Source organism: Ambystoma mexicanum, chromosome 4q (assembly GCF_040938575.1).
Source record: "Ambystoma mexicanum isolate Mex_15411 chromosome 4q, UKY_AmexF1_1, whole genome shotgun sequence".
NCBI classification, from domain to species: Eukaryota; Metazoa; Chordata; class Amphibia; order Caudata; family Ambystomatidae; genus Ambystoma; species Ambystoma mexicanum.
In genome coordinates this window covers 1,138,784,202-1,138,803,250 of record NC_090928.1, presented here as the reverse complement: position 1 = coordinate 1,138,803,250, position 19,049 = coordinate 1,138,784,202, and the positions used below count along the sequence as shown (strand labels likewise).

General features: G+C 43.3%; 1 protein-coding gene across 1 annotated transcript in view; it reads left to right on the top strand.

The window, feature by feature from the left end:
* FOSL2 (FOS like 2, AP-1 transcription factor subunit) overlaps positions 1–18,256 on the top strand; it is a 65,242-nt gene extending 46,986 nt beyond the window's left edge. The window contains exons 3-4 of the mRNA XM_069608723.1: positions 1,272–1,379; positions 12,088–18,256. Of these exons, the coding sequence (XP_069464824.1) occupies positions 1,272–1,379; positions 12,088–12,609 (630 nt within the window). The 3' untranslated portion in view covers positions 12,610–18,256. The remainder of the gene's footprint in view (positions 1–1,271; positions 1,380–12,087) is intronic.
* Positions 18,257–19,049: the final 793 nt, after the last annotated feature.

Below are 19,049 nucleotides of genomic sequence, written 5' to 3'. Positions count from 1 at the left end.
CTTGATTGGTTCAAGCATGATGAATTCGATCTGTGTTTTAGAATACTTTGAGCGCCACACACTACCACTCAATGTGTTCAAGTGATCCCGTGCAATATGCAAGACTGGGGTTTGGTATGCATGGACATCCAAGATAAGCCACCAGACATAAATGAATGAGATTTACTAAGGCTTATGCGGGCCAGTGTAGTTAAGAGGTGATCGTGAAAGGAAGAAACAGGGTTTGTGGGGTGCCGGCCTCCCTCACTAAGTGGATACGCAGATCGAGCTGGTCGTGTTGTACGTCTCGAGATAAGCTGCAGCTCCTGTGTGCTTCTGGTGACCTGTAACCTAACATGGGAGCCTGCCACCTTACGTACTAGGGTAGGTACACCCAGTTTGGGAAGGGTACAGTTTAAGTCGCAATTGTGCCTATCACCACACACGCCTGACTAACACGTGCTCAAACAACTGTATGTAAATTAAGTAATTAAGTTCAACACATGGATGGCGGTGAGGCCTATAAATTAATCTAGGGTGCCACGAGATGTAGCACAAAGACTAATGGGTTTTCCCTCATACACAGTGTAGTTACATGAATGGTGTCGTTGCTTTAGGGTGGTTTCATGTTTGGGTAATTTAACTATTTTAGTAACACTTAAACTTTTATATTGTTAACATTTCATAATACAATCTGTAGGCTTCAACAGGGTACTAGAGAGAAAAAAATGAGCACATTTAAGTGATGAGATTGGGCCTGGGGGACAAAAAGGGGAACGAAGTGGCTGCATTTGAGAAAGGGGATCACCGATTGGCTTGAAAATGTAGTGGTGCGATATATACCGTGCAGAAGCAAAGCGCTTCAAACATGTACCATGGAAGCCTTCCAGGGGATACTGTGATGGTTAATCGAATTGGCAGAGAGCACCCAAAATGCGAGTTTGTGGCCGAGAATACTAAAATAACTTTCTACAGTTACTCACAGGGAAGGCTGTATTGCAGGCTTGTTTGACGTTTTAGTTGCGGTTGCATTCGCTGGAAAGCGCCTTCACTTTCAAAGAAGCTGCCTGCGCCACGCCTGCGCTGCACGGTGACCCCCGCTTGTGCAATCCCTTATCTGGCATGGAGTGGGCCTTCTTCCTACTTTGGCCCTGGTTGCGGGTTCGTTTTCCTCTTGCTCAATTGTGCTTCCTGTCCCTCCTTGTTCTGTCGTGGCCACTGTGTTGGATGTAAAAACTGCTACAAAAACCAACATGTTCTAACCGGTTCTTGAATTATTTTTTCCGATGTAGCTCTCACCCGAAGAAGAGGAGAAACGCAGGGTACGGCGAGAGAGGAACAAGTTGGCTGCAGCAAAATGTCGCAACAGGCGCCGAGAGCTGACCGACAAGCTCCAGGCAGTACGTACAGCGCATGCGCCTTCGCAATGACACTGACATGATTTACTCGGAGGCCAGCCTGGATAGCAATTTGGGATTTGGAATACCAAGAGGGCTCCCATAGGTGAGGCCACCCGACAAAAACTAGGCCAGCCGCCCAGTAGCCTTCGTTGAGGTGTTGTGGGTATGGCCATTAATGACACACACCCAAGACATTACCAGTCTAAAGTTGAAAGAGCTCACCCGCAAAAAACAAATGCCTTGGTTTTCTCCAGCCCAGTGACCCCCAAGGTTGAGAGTAGGACCAATACATGTGACACAACTAACACCCCAGAAAGGATTCATGTAGACTTAGCATGTTCTGTTTCCCTCTGAGGGGAGGGGTTGCGAGTGTCCCACGTGTCTTCACCTGAAGGAGTGGCAGCCTGGCATCACACAACCTACCAAAGTTGAGCGGTACTAACTATTAAGTGCAGGAGTAGCAGGCATTTTCAGTGCCTAATGTATGCAATTGAATGGCCTGTATATTCCACATGCACTGAATTCTTTCGCCTGGTTTGTGTGAGTGAAAGGTTTACACAGACGCCACCCCATCCATTTGAATATTTCATGCAAGCAGCGCCACCCCTTAAGTCGTGGATTTTCTTGTCCACCCAAATATAGAGGGCAAGGCAGTAAATCACTCCTCCAGTTAAGAGTGGAAATACGATTGTGTAGGGGTACCCACCTCTAAGGGAATGAGATTACACTGCACTAGGACACTACCAGTGTTGGACATACCACTATTACAGGTTTGCTTGCCACCAAACTATTGTGTAGTGACCTAATGGGCCATCACTCCTAAACCAAAAAGGAGTACTAGATTAACCTACCTTGCATTGCGTTCAGGAATGGGTAAAAGCTGTAAGCCGATCACAAAGCCAACTACACGCAAGTTGAATACACACTGCACCATCTATTTGATGTTTGTACACCACCCTTATAAATGTGTAATTTGTATTTAGACCTCATTATTTGCAGAAGTGAGTGAATTATTAGATGTGGCACACTGTATGTGAATGGGAGTGCAGCATTTACATAGACCATACCTAGGGTGACCAGATTCAAAAAGTAAAAACTAGGACAGGGCAACTAACATAAAAGTAGGACTAACTCTTGAAAGTGGCTGTCCAGGCATTACACTTCAGTAACGTTTGGTGGAGAAGGGGGTTTAAGTGTTACTGTTCAAAGAAACACGTTATAATTAATCATAAACTACCACTATCTTAAGTTGTGAAATGCAGCAATTCTTCTGTGCGAGCTTGTGCATTCCTGCCTGCCAGCCATGAAGACCTATTACACAAAACCGGGACCACTGCAGTTTCCAATGGGGACATACTTTTGAGAAAGTGGGACAGAGCACCAAATACTGTGACAGTCCCGGCAAAACCGGGACGTCTGGTCACCCTAAGCATACCAAATTTCCACGGCATGTTAACAGTCTCACCTTGTGTAGGGTGGCTACACTCGTGCAGATGGCAGCACCTGCTAAAACGAATGTCGAATAGTAAAGGGAAGGTCACATGAAAAAAGATTGGAGGCCATTTTGTAAAGGAAAGAGTGTTAACTAGGGCATGAGTAGATTATTGGAGTAGACTGGAAGAATGCATTCTCTACAGGTGGGGACTGGAACCCCTACACACATCTGTGCAAGTCTGGTAGCTCATTGGAAGATGCATTTAATTGTAAATCAAGTCTGTAGGCAAGACTGCTCAATGGGTTCAGTCGCAGGTTCGAATCTTGGTACTGCAGATTTATAAGGTATTGCTGAATGTATAGCCGGTATTGTTAACAATCGCACAATTGAAGCGATGGGCAAACTATGCAGTGTATGTTTTGCATACCCAAATGTGTAGTCATTAATTGGTTTATATACATTTATGTGTACACCCCGCTCCCCCATAGAAGGAGAATTAAAGCTTAATCGGGCAAATGTATTTTGCAGCCTAGGCGAGGGATACACCTACTCCTAGCTCTGTTGGTTACTAGTTTGTGAAAAGTGGCTGCTGGTGAATGTTTGAATTGGATGTGTGTACATGTTTGCCCTGATCTGTGGGATGGGAATGGAGTGTAGCAAGGGAGCCCAAACCAACTATGGGTTGGAGGGCGTTTCTCACCAGCTAGAGTTTTTACTCTTGCTGCCCTATACCCTGCCACAATGCAGACTGGCACCACGAATGTAGGCCAGTATAGCAATGTAATAACACTGCTGTGCACAAAGGGTAAAGCAAATATGGGCAAACACTCTATTGTGCATCAAGGGTAAAGCAAGCGTGCCAAGCCCCACCGCTAAATTTAGAATCTGCTCCCCCTGCACATATGCTCCCATACATCATTAGAACCTCTACATCAGGCTTGTCCAACCTTTTTGAATGTGGGGCCGAAGCATGAACTATTTGTCTCCCGGAGGGCCGGCGAGCCAAAAGTCAACACCTTCACCCAAAGCAGTATATTCAAAATCGATGGTGTGTGACCTTTGACACAATTGCATCACAAGCAGTGATAGCCATGCAGTCCCAAAGATGTGTCAGGGACAGTGATCAAAGGTTAGTTTGTTGTGATTTTTTCCACCAGTGTGTGATATTTTACTGAAACGGTGGGGGCGACCAAGCGTAGCGAGGGAGCTTTAACGATCTAGGGAGGGTTTTGGGGGGGGAGGGGGTTCCCCCCTGCCCCGACCCCCCCCCCAGATTTTTTTTCCAAATATGGGGATGAAATGGTGCATTTTATGGCAGGAAAAGTTTACAATCAGTTCGATAGGGGAACATGTACATTCCATGTCACCAACAGCAGACAAGAACATTGTAGAACACCACATTTTAATGATCAATGTGTCCACAGTGTAAGACAGCACTGTCACTGATGTAAAACATTGGCATGCTGGTTGTGGCCAAAATATGCCTCTGTAGCAACATGCCTATGCTAGTTGTTCCCAATTTTGGACAGCATTGTCCTGTACAAAGCATGATTGATGCTGCCTAAGCATGTGCAGTGTGCCCAATACATATGGCAGCTTATCTCTGTAATAAACGTTTATTACTTCTGTGTTAATGAAAGATGCATAATCCCATTCAAAAGATAAAATGTTGAAAATTGATCACCCAAAGGTGAACCCAATTGAAGAAAAGCGATGCGAGCCCAATCTAAAAGTATGAAGGACTTCTTTAATTGCATGATTAGTCACTTGTAAACTTGCAACTTGTAAAGCATTCAGCACAGTTAAGAAGTCCAATAATTCTAACACTGCACATATTTTCAGTGTGACACTTGGCATTGTTTTTGCTTGCACAAATGCTCAATATCCGCTGGCACACTTGATGTGGCAATGTTGAGTATTCCAGATAGGTGTCCATCTGTCAAAAGTGATCTTGATTTTGTTTTTATGCTCTTCAATCTCGAGAAAAGCTGTTCACAGCAATACGTGCTGCCAAAAAGGGCAATGAACTGAAGTGCATGATTAGACAGATTTGGGAAAGAGTCCCATGTAATGTATTTACTATAAAATGTATGCAGGCTATGTTCAGAAAAGGCTCTCTTCAGGTCACCATTACTTTGCATGTCAATTAATTCAATTTGAAACATGTCAGTAGCATTGGTGACATTAGTACCAAACGGATCTGCAAAAATCTTCAGCTCATCACTGTGCTCCCTGAAATCTTAAAATCGTTTTTTAAATTCATTCAAAAGATTCCCAACCAGTGCCGAATACTTTTCATGGTTGATGCTGTGAGCAGATCTAGTCATCAGTACTGTTAAAGGAGTAGCATTTTTTTCATTCAGCTGTTTCTGAAACAATTCCAGCTTATGAACAAAGGATTGGATGTGCTCATACAGCCTGTTCACAAACTGATCCATCCCTATGCAGTTTTATATTCAGGTCCGAAAGATATTTTGTTATGTCAACAAGGAATGCCAAGTCCTTCAACCAGCTATCATCCAAGAAGCTGACATCTTTCCCTTTGTTCGTCATGAACGTTTTAATTCCATTAAGCAGTGACCGGAATCTGGATAGTGTGGCTGCCCTGCTAAGCCAACGAACTTGGCAAAAGTAGATCACATCATCATGGTCTGCTCCCATCTCCGTGAGAAATGCTTGGAACCGTCTAGGGTTAAGCCCTTTTGACCATATGAAATTCACCGAAGAAACAACCTTTTCCATCACATGCGTCATCTCCAACGCCTTTGCGCACAGTTGTTCCTGGTGAATGATGCAGTGATGCGTGATGACATTCTGGGGAACTGACTTTGCCATTAAACTGACAAATCCATTGTGTTTGCTGATCATAGCAGGGGTCCCATCAGTTGTCAGACCACAGAGTTTGTCCTCTGGCAGATTGAATATCAACAAGACACTTTTCACTTCATTGAAAATGTCTTGTCCTGTTGTTTTGCCTTTCATTGATCATAGGTCAAGTAGCTCCTCAACAATTTGGAATTCTTTGGTTACTCCTCGTACAAAGATCGCCAGTTGGGCGGTATCACTCACAGCTGTGCTTTCATCCACCCCCAAGCTGTAAAACTGACAGGCACCCAATCTTTTCGTCAGTGAATCTGCAATGTTTGATGATAGGTCATCTACTCGTCTAGCAATTGTCTGATGTGAGAGAACGATTTTCTCCACCATTGCTTGTTTGTCAGGGAATGCCACAGATGTCAACATTCCCAAGCAATTTTTGACAAATTCTCCATCGGACAATGGTTTCTCTCTCCTCGCTATGGCCTCGGATATCAAGTAACTTATCTTGGTTGCTGCCTCAGAGTTCTGTCTGCCAGCTTTGTAGAACGACTGTTGCCCGATCAGGGCCTACTTCAGCGAGTTCGCCCGATCAATCCTAATCTGGCCAATCAGGTTGTCAAATTCAGTGGCATGTTTTGTAGTATAATGCCGCTTGACGTATTCCTTGTACAAAGCTACTTTTTCCTGGCAAATCAGACACAAGATGTTCCCCTTTTGTTCACACACAAAGAAATCCTTGGCCCAACTATCCTTGAAAACACGACATTCAGCATCAATCTTTCTTTTCTTCTGATTCGCCATCTATTGAGAGTTGGGTAGGTTTTAGTCATGAAAGCATGTTGTCTGTCACAGGCCCATTACAATAAAAACAATTCAAACTTACTTGTATTACTAAGTAATAATGTTGTGGTTTAAATATAGGCAGAACATTGGGCCACACTGTAGGGCATGATTAAAAAAGCCTCACTCATAGTATTGTCCCACAAATCTATAACAATGCCTGTAGAGAAGCAGTGTTTGGCATGTGATATACAAGTCAGTGGGGGTGGGTGTGGACACAGGCTGTGGCACACTTGTGATGCTACTTAAATATGAATGAATGCTCCTATTCTCACGTGGCAGGCAGGCAGGCAGCCAGAGGGAGATGAAACACTAAAATGACACTGAAAAATTAGTAATTGCTCTGTCAGCTTTGTTCTAACGCAGATAAACTCAGAGGATAGTGCTCTTACCTGGTGGATGACAGAGAGGGAGGCCTCGATAGTATCAGGTAAACGGAAAAGTCGTTGCTGCAGTGAGCTGATAGAGTTGGAGGTGGCCAACAAGTTATGCCTGTTGAGGAGAACAACATGTTTTATTTGTTACGTCGTGCTAGTTGCCAGAGTCTTCCAGCTTTGTAGTACTGCAAATTTAAAGGCAAGGCTATTAACCAGTACACATAATGTCATTATATAAGTGGGGAGGCGCAATTTCTTTCATGATGCTTCTTTCACAAAGTATATATTACTATGACCAAAGCCCATGTCCCCTACTTTTGCCTTTGGCCCCCTCTTTGCCCCTTCTAAATTTGATTCCTGATGACACCACTAGATTGACCAACTATGGCGGCTCATGAGGAGCAGGGGGCACAATTACTGAGCTGCAACTAGATCCGTTTCAGCCTATATGTCTGCTACCATAGGTGACTGGTCCAGGGGGCACCATATGCAGTAACAGTCCTCCGCCACGGCCCAGAAATAAAATTACTCGGGTCCACGTACCCCACAAACATTGAACACATTTACTACAAGAATGGATCACCATATGTATCATTAATATCTTTCTGTATAGATCCATATTGTCAAATTACTATGAGTGGAAGCAGACGTCCAAGGGCAAATGATATGTTATTGTATAGCACTTACAATAAAGCTCTTTTTTATAGAACAAATATGCATACAATATCACCCAACCTGTGTTGGTACTGATTTATCGACCTACATTCTCCTAAAGAAAATGCACCGGGCCTGCAACTGCCTCTGGTGCCCCCTTCCAGCAGTCTCCCATTCCGTAAAAAATGCATTTAATCAAAAGGGAAACGCTGCACAGCGAAATGAAACAAAAACAAGTTCCAGAAGATACCCAGGCCAACACAGGCTGCTAGTAGGTTTCTGTACACCCGTCATCTCCCTGAGGCGCTGCATGTGTCTGTTTGAGGGCTTGCTCTCTGGCCCTAGGTGGCAGAAGGTCCACCTTTGTGCAGTCCAAGAACCAATTACTCAAGACAACCATATTATGGAAATTACCAACTACACCCACTGATTCGGTATGTGAACATTGCATGATTTGATCACTATCCTTGATGATACCCAGAAGGTGCATGATGGTGCCATAATGCATGTTCCATCAAGGAGTCCCACATCACGATAACGGAGCAATGGAAAACGGCGGATAGCACCGGGGCAACGTGCTGGTCTTGGAAGCAAGACCACGCAGAGCAACAGAGGTTTAAATCCCAGATCCGCACTTAGAAACCAAACTCGGGTATTACATTTAGTTTATAAAAAAACAATTAAATAAATAAAATGCTACCATATGGATATATGTCAGGTTGAATTGGACATGTTGGCTCAAGATTGTCCCAACGAACAAAACACATGTAACACCAAGTGAAATAATGCAACTACAAGAGTGAATATTTATCCAAATTCATATATGTTTGGGGACTTAAGGCATCACCCTAAGGTACCCTGGCTAGTCCAAACATGGAGCCCTTGCTCATTGTGCTTAGAGAGGCACAGCTCCACCTCACTGATGAGGCCTGAGTAGGCCCAAACACATTATATTTGATTGCTCTGAAGAAGGTGGCGTCTTAACTGGAAAAGATCATTCTGGGGCGGAAAAAATGCACTGGGCCTGTAACTGCCTCGGCACATAATTCGGGTCCAAGGACCCGACAAACATTATGCTGCCAAAAAATGCACTGGGCCTGTAACTGCCTCTGGTGCCCCCAGCCAGAGGCAGTAACAGTGCTCCGCCGCCACGGCCCGCATTATTTATTTATTCAATGTTTGTCGGGTCTGTGGACCCGATTAATTTATTTATTTCCACAATGTTGGGCCCAACCAACATTGCGGAAATAAATAAATCGGGTCCACGGACCCGACAAACATTGAATAAATTAATAAATAAACTGGGACGTGGCCTGTTACTGCCTCTGGTGCCAGTCCCCCGCCATGGCACATAATTCGGGTCCAAGGACCCGACCAAACATTATGCTGCCAAAAATGCACTGGGCCTGTAACTGCCTCTGGTGCCCCCTGGCAGTAGCAGAGGCAGATGGGCCCAACCAACATTGCGGAAATAAATTAATCGGGTCCACGGACCCGACAAACATTGAACAAATTAATAAATAAACTGGGCCGTGGCGTACAAAAAAAAAAGAGAAAGAAAAAAAAAAACAGAAAGAAAACTTACCAGGCCTCGCTTGGTCACCGGTGTGATGCTGGGCTGGGCAAGAAGTGTGAAGGTGGTGCCGGCACGGTATACCTTACCTTCACTCCGCCCATAAACATGACGTATGTGATTTCCATTGGCTGAGAAACAGACAATGGAAATACTGTGACCATGCAAGTTTTTTTTATTTTTTATGACGACGTACCTTGCATGGCAACAGTATTTCCATTGGCTGTTTCTCAGCCAATGGAAATCACAACCCATGCCGGCTTGTTTGTTTGTATTTCCTTTGTTTGTTCAGCCTCGCGGGCCACATGAAATGGCTCAGAGGGCCGCATTGTGGCCCGCGGGCCGTAGGTTGGACAACCTTGCTCTACATCATTAAAACTTCTTGCATGCACACATACATAGTCCTTTCATAAAAATAAATCCCTACACTTCACCCGCTCGCACCCATAGCACACGCCACGACGACGAGATGGCCCGCCATGGCCTCAGTCAGCAAGAGTACACTATTAGTGCAATAATTAGAGGTGGCAGGGCCAGACTATGGACTCCACCATAAGGTGCGTTTGCGCATTACAAAAAAGAAAAAGCATAGCTGGATGACTTGATCTGGCACCCCCAAATAAACATTAACTACAGGCAGGGACGTCATTTAGGGGTCGCCAGAGGTCGCAAATGTGACCTCTGAGGTCTCCCTTGCGACCTCTAAAAATAAAACTAAAATAAAGGTTTTTTTTTTTTTTTTTGTAATGCAAGCTCCTGGGCTGTGGCCAGCACCATGTGGCTCTTTTAGTTCTATAGTGGCTGGCTTTCTTGTTCAGGCCCCTTAAAAAAAAGAAGAAAAATAAGAACAGGAGTGCCACAAGTCTAACACTTTCAGCACTACCCTAAATAAGAAAGAATAGGAATACCAAATAATGTATCTTTCTGGAATTCTATACAATAATTGCTAGACTCATTAAAGGTTTATTTCAGGCACACTTCGGGGGGCGAGTCACTGATTTAGTCTGTTCTTAAACGCCTCAACTCAGCCTTTCATCCTTCTGAGGTCGAGAAATGGGTACCAACACAGGTTGGGTGATATTGGATATATATTTTTTCTATATAAAACGCTTAAGCGTAAGTGCTATAAATTAACACATCATTATCATTTGGTCATGGACGTCTGCTTGCATTCACAGTAATTTGGTAACATGGGCCTATACAGACTGATCTTAACGATACATATGACTATCCATTCTTGTATGAAATGTACATCACATTATAGTGATATCATAACCATATTTTTGGTAGTGTACAATGCTATGTGATGCCACTTCCTGTTTTGTCAACTGGTGAAAGTTTGTGCTCCATCGCTTCCCGCGATATCACTTTGGGGAGGGGTCAAATGACATCACTTCCTGTGATGTCATCAGTGGGTCAAGGGTCGTGTGATGTCACTTCCGCTATCTCTGGCATTTTGGTGAAATGACATCCCTGACTACAGGTTAGAATAGTTGGGGGAGGTGGCTTATGACCTAATAAGATACATGCACATCTCAATCCGCTGCAAGACGAAGATGAACAATATGCCAATGGGGTACTTGGAACGGGATATGGGTTGAAACAAGGTTTCAGTCCCTTAATGACCTCCTTGCATCACTAAGGTAACCCCAGTTCTGAGACTGAATGGCTCAAAAATAAACTGCTGCTATGTGCAGATATTTTGGCATCTACCAAGGGATGCCTCCGATAGAAGCCTAACTGACGAATACTGCGAGAGCTGGGCCCTAGAGGTGAAAATAAAGTCTTGGTATTCCAGAATAAAGCATAGAACAGCAGCAACAAATTCAAACTATTCCTTAATGGCAGAGGTTCAGCATGCTACGCTACCCTAACCTGGGTTTCAGAATAAGTGCACCTGGGAGTTGCACTCTGCCATTCAAACACCTGAAGAAAAAGCTGTCTGCATTCTATGCCAACAAGATGCAACTATCGTACTTTAGTACACTTTTTACTCCACCATTAATCCTGTGCTGCTTTATATGAGTAAGGTTGGGGTGAGCGGGGCAGGAATGTGGGCAGGATTGGAGAAAAACGATCTCCCAGAGAAATGTGCCTCCAGCCCTGTAAACCGGTACTTTGTGTGCCAAACCATGGGCGCAGAGTAGAATTAGGAAGAGTCCCCCTGCCGCTCAACATCAGAAAATGCTTTTCAAAATTCTGGTTTCGTTTCAAGTGCAGTAATGGAAACTCCCTACACTAACAAACCAAACCCTTGAATCGTCCCCCTGATCAATGTATTATATAATTGTGGTTGCTGCAACAGTGCCCCACAGTTTGGAAAGTTTCTTCCGTCTCTTTTCCTCTGTTGTCAATGACGTCGAATAGGCTCTAAGCAACTATTTACTAAAGCAGCAGTATGACATCACAACGAACTAAAATGGTCCAAGTCATTTGAGCAAATCTTTAAACTTAACAATTACTGATAACAAAAGCCATCAGAGGAAAAACTCCCTACTTACAGATTGAATTATCACAATCTGGCAATGGGGACGGGCCGACACAGCTAAAACAACACGCTCAGTGTGCACAGAATCTGTCGTCATGTGAATTAGTAAAACATCGGACTTTTACTGTCCTGCATACAAAGACATTTGAGAAAAGTATTTCTCCATATGTTGATTAGAGGGACACATTTGCTTCATCTTAGGACAAATGCTCTAATTAACAGAGAGAACAGCAAAACGTGAATGCATGCCACTAGAGAAGATGGGGCCTAGAGCATTATGGACTTTAGAAAAAAGCTGAAAACAATTACTGAAGATAATTTAACATATAGCCATCCTATGTATTTACTGTGGCAACATTTGTCCTGACAATAAATTAGCCTTGTATTTCACACCAGAATGCACATGCGCTATTATGACCATCTGGGATTTGTAGATCTGTTCATAGGAATCTGTATTCATGCCATTTTTACTTAATGGTTATCCAATCTTTAATTATTGCTGATTCTTTTTCTTGCCCCAGGAAACTGAAAAACTTGAGGAAGAGAAGTCTGTGCTTCAGAAGGAGATTGCGGACCTTCAGAAAGAGAAGGATAAGCTCGAGTTCATGCTTGTGGCTCACACACCAGTTTGCAAAATCAGCCCAGAGGAGAGGAGGACATCTCCTTTGCAACCTCCCCACACTGTGCGGACTGCAGCAAACCGTGGGGTGGTGATCAAAGAAGAACCCCAGGAGCAAGCCATCCTGTCCTCGGTCATTGACAAGGCTCCTAGATCCGTCATTAAGCCCATCAGCATTGCGGCTGGATACTTTGGTGAAGAGCCTCTGAACACTCCCGTAGTGGTGGCCTCCACACCACCCGACACACCCAGCACTTCTAACTTTGTGTTTACATATCCCAGTGGACTGGAGCAAGATTCGCCATTGTCCTCCTCCGAGTCGTGTTCCAAAGCGCATCGGAGGAGTAGCAGCAGTGGTGGTGGCGGTGGAGCTGGTGATCAATCTTCAGACTCTTTGAACTCCCCCACCCTTCTGGCACTATAACACATGCTACTGCCCTTAAGGAGCGATGACTTCGGAGCACAATAGAAGCACCGGCCTACATGGTGGGGAGGGGCTGGTCAGACTGGACTGTTGAGAAACAGGAATTGTTAGGGAATTGATCCCAAAGAAAAATGGACGAGACACTAAGAGGAAAAGCCATTTCTAAACTGGATCTGAATCCAACACCGCAGTGACTTCCCTTTTGGATACTATTATCTGGCATCGGAGAACAAACTCCTCAAGCCAAACTACACATTCCTTGCAATATTTTCTCACCTTGCAGTTAGCTCCTAGTGTTCTCAATGCATTCCGATTGGTGGCGATAAGTGTTGTAATTTACATAGAAATTTTACCATGCGTCTCTGCTGTCAGTTCAATCATCTTTGTTAATTGGTTGTCAGGTGCTTGGCTTCGGAGTTGTATTTTATTGTGGGTTTCCTTTTCACCTTTTTGTTCCTCTTGGAAAAGTTTTCAGTATTTTGTTCTAGGTACGTAACTTTTACTTTATGCAGATCAAAACAATTATATTTGCTGGCCAAAAAAAAAAAATGAATGAACAGTGATGTGGCTGGGAGAATATTTAGTTTCAATGGTCACGTTTGTGAAATGCCAAAGAAGGCGATGTCCTCCTCGTTGGCATGCTGCCCACGGCGGTTTTGGTAGAGTTCATAAAACCGCACAGGGCAGTATGCTGACGAACATTCCCCCCATAAAAACGCTGTCCTGATTTTGTGTTTTGAGGGACAGCGCATAGAAAAGAACCGACCAGCACAGTAGTGTATTTTACTGAGGGTATTTGGATTGCTGCTTTCTATAGGATTTGGGAGCACCTGTCTGCCACTACTCAAATCTGCAAGTATTCATTCAACCCTGTGAGATGCATACCCTTTCTCTAGTCATCACATATTGTTAATTCTGTCTGGAGTGGTTTGTGGACCGATTCGTACCTGGCATGACGTCCATGTACACAGTGTGAGCAACTCTACATCACAATTTAAGCTCTGTCGGGATGGTGCCAAGACAGATTCTACTTACAAAGCTGGGGTCCTGCTAGCTTCACAGCAATGGATAAAACCATCGCCTGTTTTGACAATCTAGTAGTGATTTGTTTTGCTACAATCATACCCACAATTACTGGGTGCCTTGATGTTGTGGCTGGCAAGGTAAGAAAGAACATTGTCGAAACTCTCTGGCTGAAGTAAGAGTACTATTCAAACTCTAAAAGTAAACAAATACTGCAACATTTATCTTGGTATCCAGCTGAGAAATCACTGAATTATGTCTGAAGTGTCAAATCATTCTGCCTAACTGACCCCACCCCCATAAGATCCACCGAGCATCTGGGGGCCATGCAAGCATATTGCAGTATAAATCCCAGTAACAGAACTGTTTTTTGAGGTATGATTGGCAGTCTGTCTACTCTACACAGTTAGCTTGGCTCCATGCATTTGTGTTTTAAAAAATATATTAATCTTCTGGCACCTAGCAGGGAGAACTAGGGGATCTTTTAAATAAAAGGTGTAGCAATTTACTCTACCACTGGTTTAACATTAAGGGGAGCCTGAGAACATTTACTGACGAAGACACATATCAAACGTCTACTGCTGCACTTACAACAGTGTGGTTCCAGCTTAAAATGGGTTTACATGGGGATGTGGGTGTGATATTTATTTAATTGGGATACAACTAGGTGGTACACTGTACAGTTGGGTTGTACATAGTCCCAGCACACACAATTTGAAGCACAGGGAGACGGTGATGAAGTACCAAATGTAGGCTTGCACCACAGTCGCCAGGGTGCATGATCGGCACCAAAGTCGCTTAGCCACAGCACATCATGAGGTGTTAACTGGAGACCCACTGGCGCCTCCTTGCAGAATGAGTTACTCAGTCTTGCAGGTGCTTCAAACCTGCAAGGGGTTGTTCCGCCCTTACAGAGGTACCACTTCACTCTCGAATTGAGCGATTAGCATAATCTGTTGTGTAGTGGAGACTTGCATGTTACAGTGTACAAACGCATGATAACAGTCCAGCGTTTGTGCTTGATGAAAAATGCTTCTATAAGCAAGTCTCCTTTGGGAGCTAAAGACACTCTGGAGCTCGTTTTGGTCCTGTGAGTAATTTGGGAGCTCCCCACTGCCAAATTATGATCATTTGCAAACTGTGGGCATGGTAGGCAGTGTGTACAATGGATCCCTGTGGAGTTTGCCTACTTTATGCGTGTTCATTAAGCAGACAGGGGCGTATTTACGGTAGCATAAAAATGCATTCTGGTGGAACTGCTGGCGCATTTGTATGGCAGAGAGGAAGGGAGGCAGCGGAATGGCAAATTGTGTTCCGCCCTGGCTCTCTGCCATACAAATGGATGAAAAATGTGGTGTAAATGAAAAGTGTAAAACCATGACGCAAGGCTTTGTCACGTTACACTATGGAGCAAAATTAGCTCCTCTGTGTTGAGGGCATAGTACAACACCCAGGCCGCCCCCTCCGCCTCCCCAACTAAACAGAAGAACTGCACCAAATCCTCTTCGGGGGCGGCAGTTTATTTTATGCAGTGGATTGGCAGAAGTATGGGTAGAATGCCACTGACCACCTTCAAAAATTCATGATATCCTTTTGTGTTCTGCTCGACAACTTCTTTTCTTGTGTCTTGGCCTGTCCATTCATCAAAGATTTAGCAAGTGCTCTTACGTTTGGATGCTAACTAAGCAACCAATAACCTAACATTCATGGCCTCGAATTTCTGCAAAAGAAGTCACAATGCAGAAATTCAGATCTGATGAGCTAGGAAAGAATTAAATAAGGTGAACATGCCCCAGGCAACACGGGGGGTTCTAGCTCCTGAGGAGTTTTGCACGGCAGCTCCTTATGAGGCACATCTAATGTTCTGCTGCTATCCAGCAGAAAACATGATAGAGCATTACAGGTCATGCATTCGGGAACAGGCCTTCAGAATGGAAATGAAATGCCTGTTCATGAAAAAGGTTTCGGTGGTTGCATGCTAGTGGTTGATGGTCTGTAAGTTCTTTGTGGGATCCACAGCACACAGGTTCTAATCTCTGCGTCCCCCTCCCTATACACTGTGATATTGAGACAAAGTGACTTATTTTCGCCTCCCTATTCTAACTGTTAAAATGGACTGTGCCAATCAGCCGGTTACATGCAGCAATAAACATTTTATGTAATACAAAAAAACCATTAACGGTTTTTCATAGTCCATGAGCTAACTGGGCAAGTTTTTTTTTAAACTTTTTTTTTTTAAACTTTTTTTTTTTTTGAATAGTGCAATTAATGGCTCTGTCCAGGTTGTGAAACGAGCAGCGAGACAACATTTTGTTTCTGTTCTTCCATAAAGGTGTAGGTGTGTTGTGAGAATAGGTGCAGCATAGCATAGAGACAAGTGATGCGGTTGGAAGGATTTTGCAGGATAGTTGTATCCCGTTTAGCATAATCTGTAGACATGATGTTCTCATCTAAAAAGATGAGGAGTCCATTCCACTGTGACTGGAGACACTGTTGGGTTTGCCGAAAATTAAGCCATTCTTTCTGTATCAGCGCCTTACAAATGCCCAATAAAATAAATATCAAGTGATACTTTTTTCGCAGCAATACTTTAAATAAAATGTTTTTCCCGGATCCTTGTTCTGCCCACTGTGGACCAGCTTAGAGTATTTGGCCAGCTCCTGCATTGCTGTACATTCCTTGAACATATTGGTGACTCATGCATGAGCTGACAATGTCGTCCTTCTGATGAACCTTGTGCCTTCTGGTTGCTTCTACAACCGACACCCCATTTGATAAGTTGCTATTTGAATCTGATTTCCCATAGGGGTTTGTTTATTTTTTTTTTCTTATAAATGTAATGCAAGAAGGATTCCAGACCCAACCTTCAGCTATTGGTCAGAGTTTAATGAGGATCCCCAAGCAGAGATGGCATGACATATTGGTCATAACTGACTAGTCGGCTAAACCTCAGCCAGATAGGGGGCATACGTGCAGGGGACGATAACTAGTGTTAATGACAGGTTTCAAGGTCAGTAATGGAATTTGCCATTTAATGTGGCACTACCGCCTAATGCCACCTTTTTATTTCAGCATTTAATCTACTCTCATGGACAGTGCTTTAAATTAGGGGTTCTAAAACTGAATGCAAGCACAATAAGAAACGTTTGGCAAATTAAGTAGTCTCTTTGCTAAGACATTCTAGATATTCCATTTTTGTTATGAATTAGCCCTAAACCTGGTGTGCAATATGGTCCATTTGTTTTGAACACTTTCTTTAATATATCTTCTCACATTTCCTTAGGTGGTGCATAGTGATTTGCTCATGGTGTTAAGTTTAAAATGTGTAAATTAGTTGGGGAAGGGGATCAGACCATTTTAAACACCCGCTACATCTACTGTACCCATTTTATCCCTAATAGAAGTCCTCTATATATTTTTGTATCACTACTTTCAATAACCAGGTTCTCCTTTAAATTAAGTCTCATGAACCTGCCAATGAGAACAATGCCTGAGGGAGGACCGAGGTGGTCTACACACAGGTCTCCTTGCAACGCTGCCCGAGCAGACCTCTGCATTCCATCCACACACCGTGGAGCAGTTTCTAAAAACGTTATTGTGCGTGAGATCATGTCTACTTATTTATTAATGTTTACATCTGTGTACTGTTTTTTTTATTGACTAAAATCTCAAAAGCATTACATTCTTTTGGCTGTCTGTGTAAATGTTTATTCTGAAAAGTGTAAAGGCATAACATTCTGTATCCAACTGCCAAATCTAAATGGCACACAGTGCCCCAAACAAAATCTCCAGTCTTTGGTTACTTAAGTTGATCTAAAAGATATATTTAAATAAAATGTGGCAAATGTGTAGATCACAGGAATCCATTTATTTCAGTGGTAAACGGTGCAGTGTACCTAGTATGCTGTGTTTGTAGAGTTGTGCATAAACACATTGTGATGGCAAGTTTTCACCTGGCATCACATATCTTTAAATCTGTTTCTTTTATGCAGCATTTTCTCTCTATTTGTGCAGTAGGAGTATGTCCTTTCAGGATTCTTAAAAATGGGATTGCCCTTCCCAAACGCATCTCCTGGTCACTTTTAAAAATATTGACCTTTTCCTTTTAAAGGGAACCTTGCAGAGCAATAGCACACTCTGATGGCCAACGGGGATGCCTGCCGGGATTTATTTGTGATGGCTTCCCAGACTAATCCACTGAAAAACTAAAATGGTTTTTTTTGTCCATCCCTGCTGCTCTGAGACACAGATGAAATCTTAATTTACTTTTACCGAAATACAAGCCTACTGTATTTGCACTAAAAAGCTTGTTAGTAAAAGCTTGCTGCTATGAAAGAAAGAACAGACTTTCTGCCTTGACAATTTTACCTGATTGACATTTTGTAGATAAAATGAAATCAATTTAGATGTAACAAATTTGCACTTTTTTCTATTGCCTTTTAATTCCAGGTCTTTCTATGCTGTTTTTGGATAGCCTTAGGACTGTTGACTCTGTTTGAACATGGTGGTATTATTATATTGACGCTTGTTGTCCAATTTAGATGTTGACACTGGGCTATCTGTTTGTGTACATGACCCATTTACTTTCTGTTTATGCAGTTATTAAAAGATTTTTTTTTTGTAAGATGTTTGGAAAATTAACAATTCTTTAGAAAATAACCCTTTTTGTTTGTAGGGCCGCTTGGATGGAAGCTTGAAACCATGCCTGGGTTAGAAATACTTTGTGCTTTAGCATTCCTGCTTGTTTTGCCAGCCCTAACATACAACAAACTTGATCTGAAGGTTGCCCAGTTTACAAGTCCATCTCTCTATATTTCCTTTGCTAAAAGGATACCACTATTGCTTCCCCATGACGAGGAATCTATTATGTCTCAAACTGTCCTTGTTCCGTGGTAAAACCTGTTCTAAATTGGCAAATCCACCCATTGCCGGATTCACAGGGAGTACCCACAATGTCGTCTTTAGGTGAGGTGGATTGTGGGTTTTAAACAGGTTTCCAGGAGACTCCATACAGATTGTGCTCTTCGTGGCCCCCAGTGTCACCTGTGGCTGAAGGAGATGGACAATGGCTGGCTGAGTAATGTTGCAAGGGGTGTCCTATAGCCTTCAGCCTATACCTGGAAAAAAAGTTCCTATACCCAGATCTATTTAGGGGCATTGAGACACTCAAGATGCCTGTCTTTTACTGAGTGTGCAAGGCTCTCTGGCCTGTTTTAAGTAATGTTGGTTGTCTTAGTTAAATTTTGATTTGCCATTTATCACAGGCAGTTTGGATGACCCGGCATATGCTGTTTGAGGAATTGCTTTTTAGATGAGTTCATGGGGGAAGCTGTCATTTTGGATGTGACTAAGTCCAGCTTTCTTGACATGCAGTTCACATGGTCTGGTGTTGGCACTTGAACAAGAAGCATGCGTTA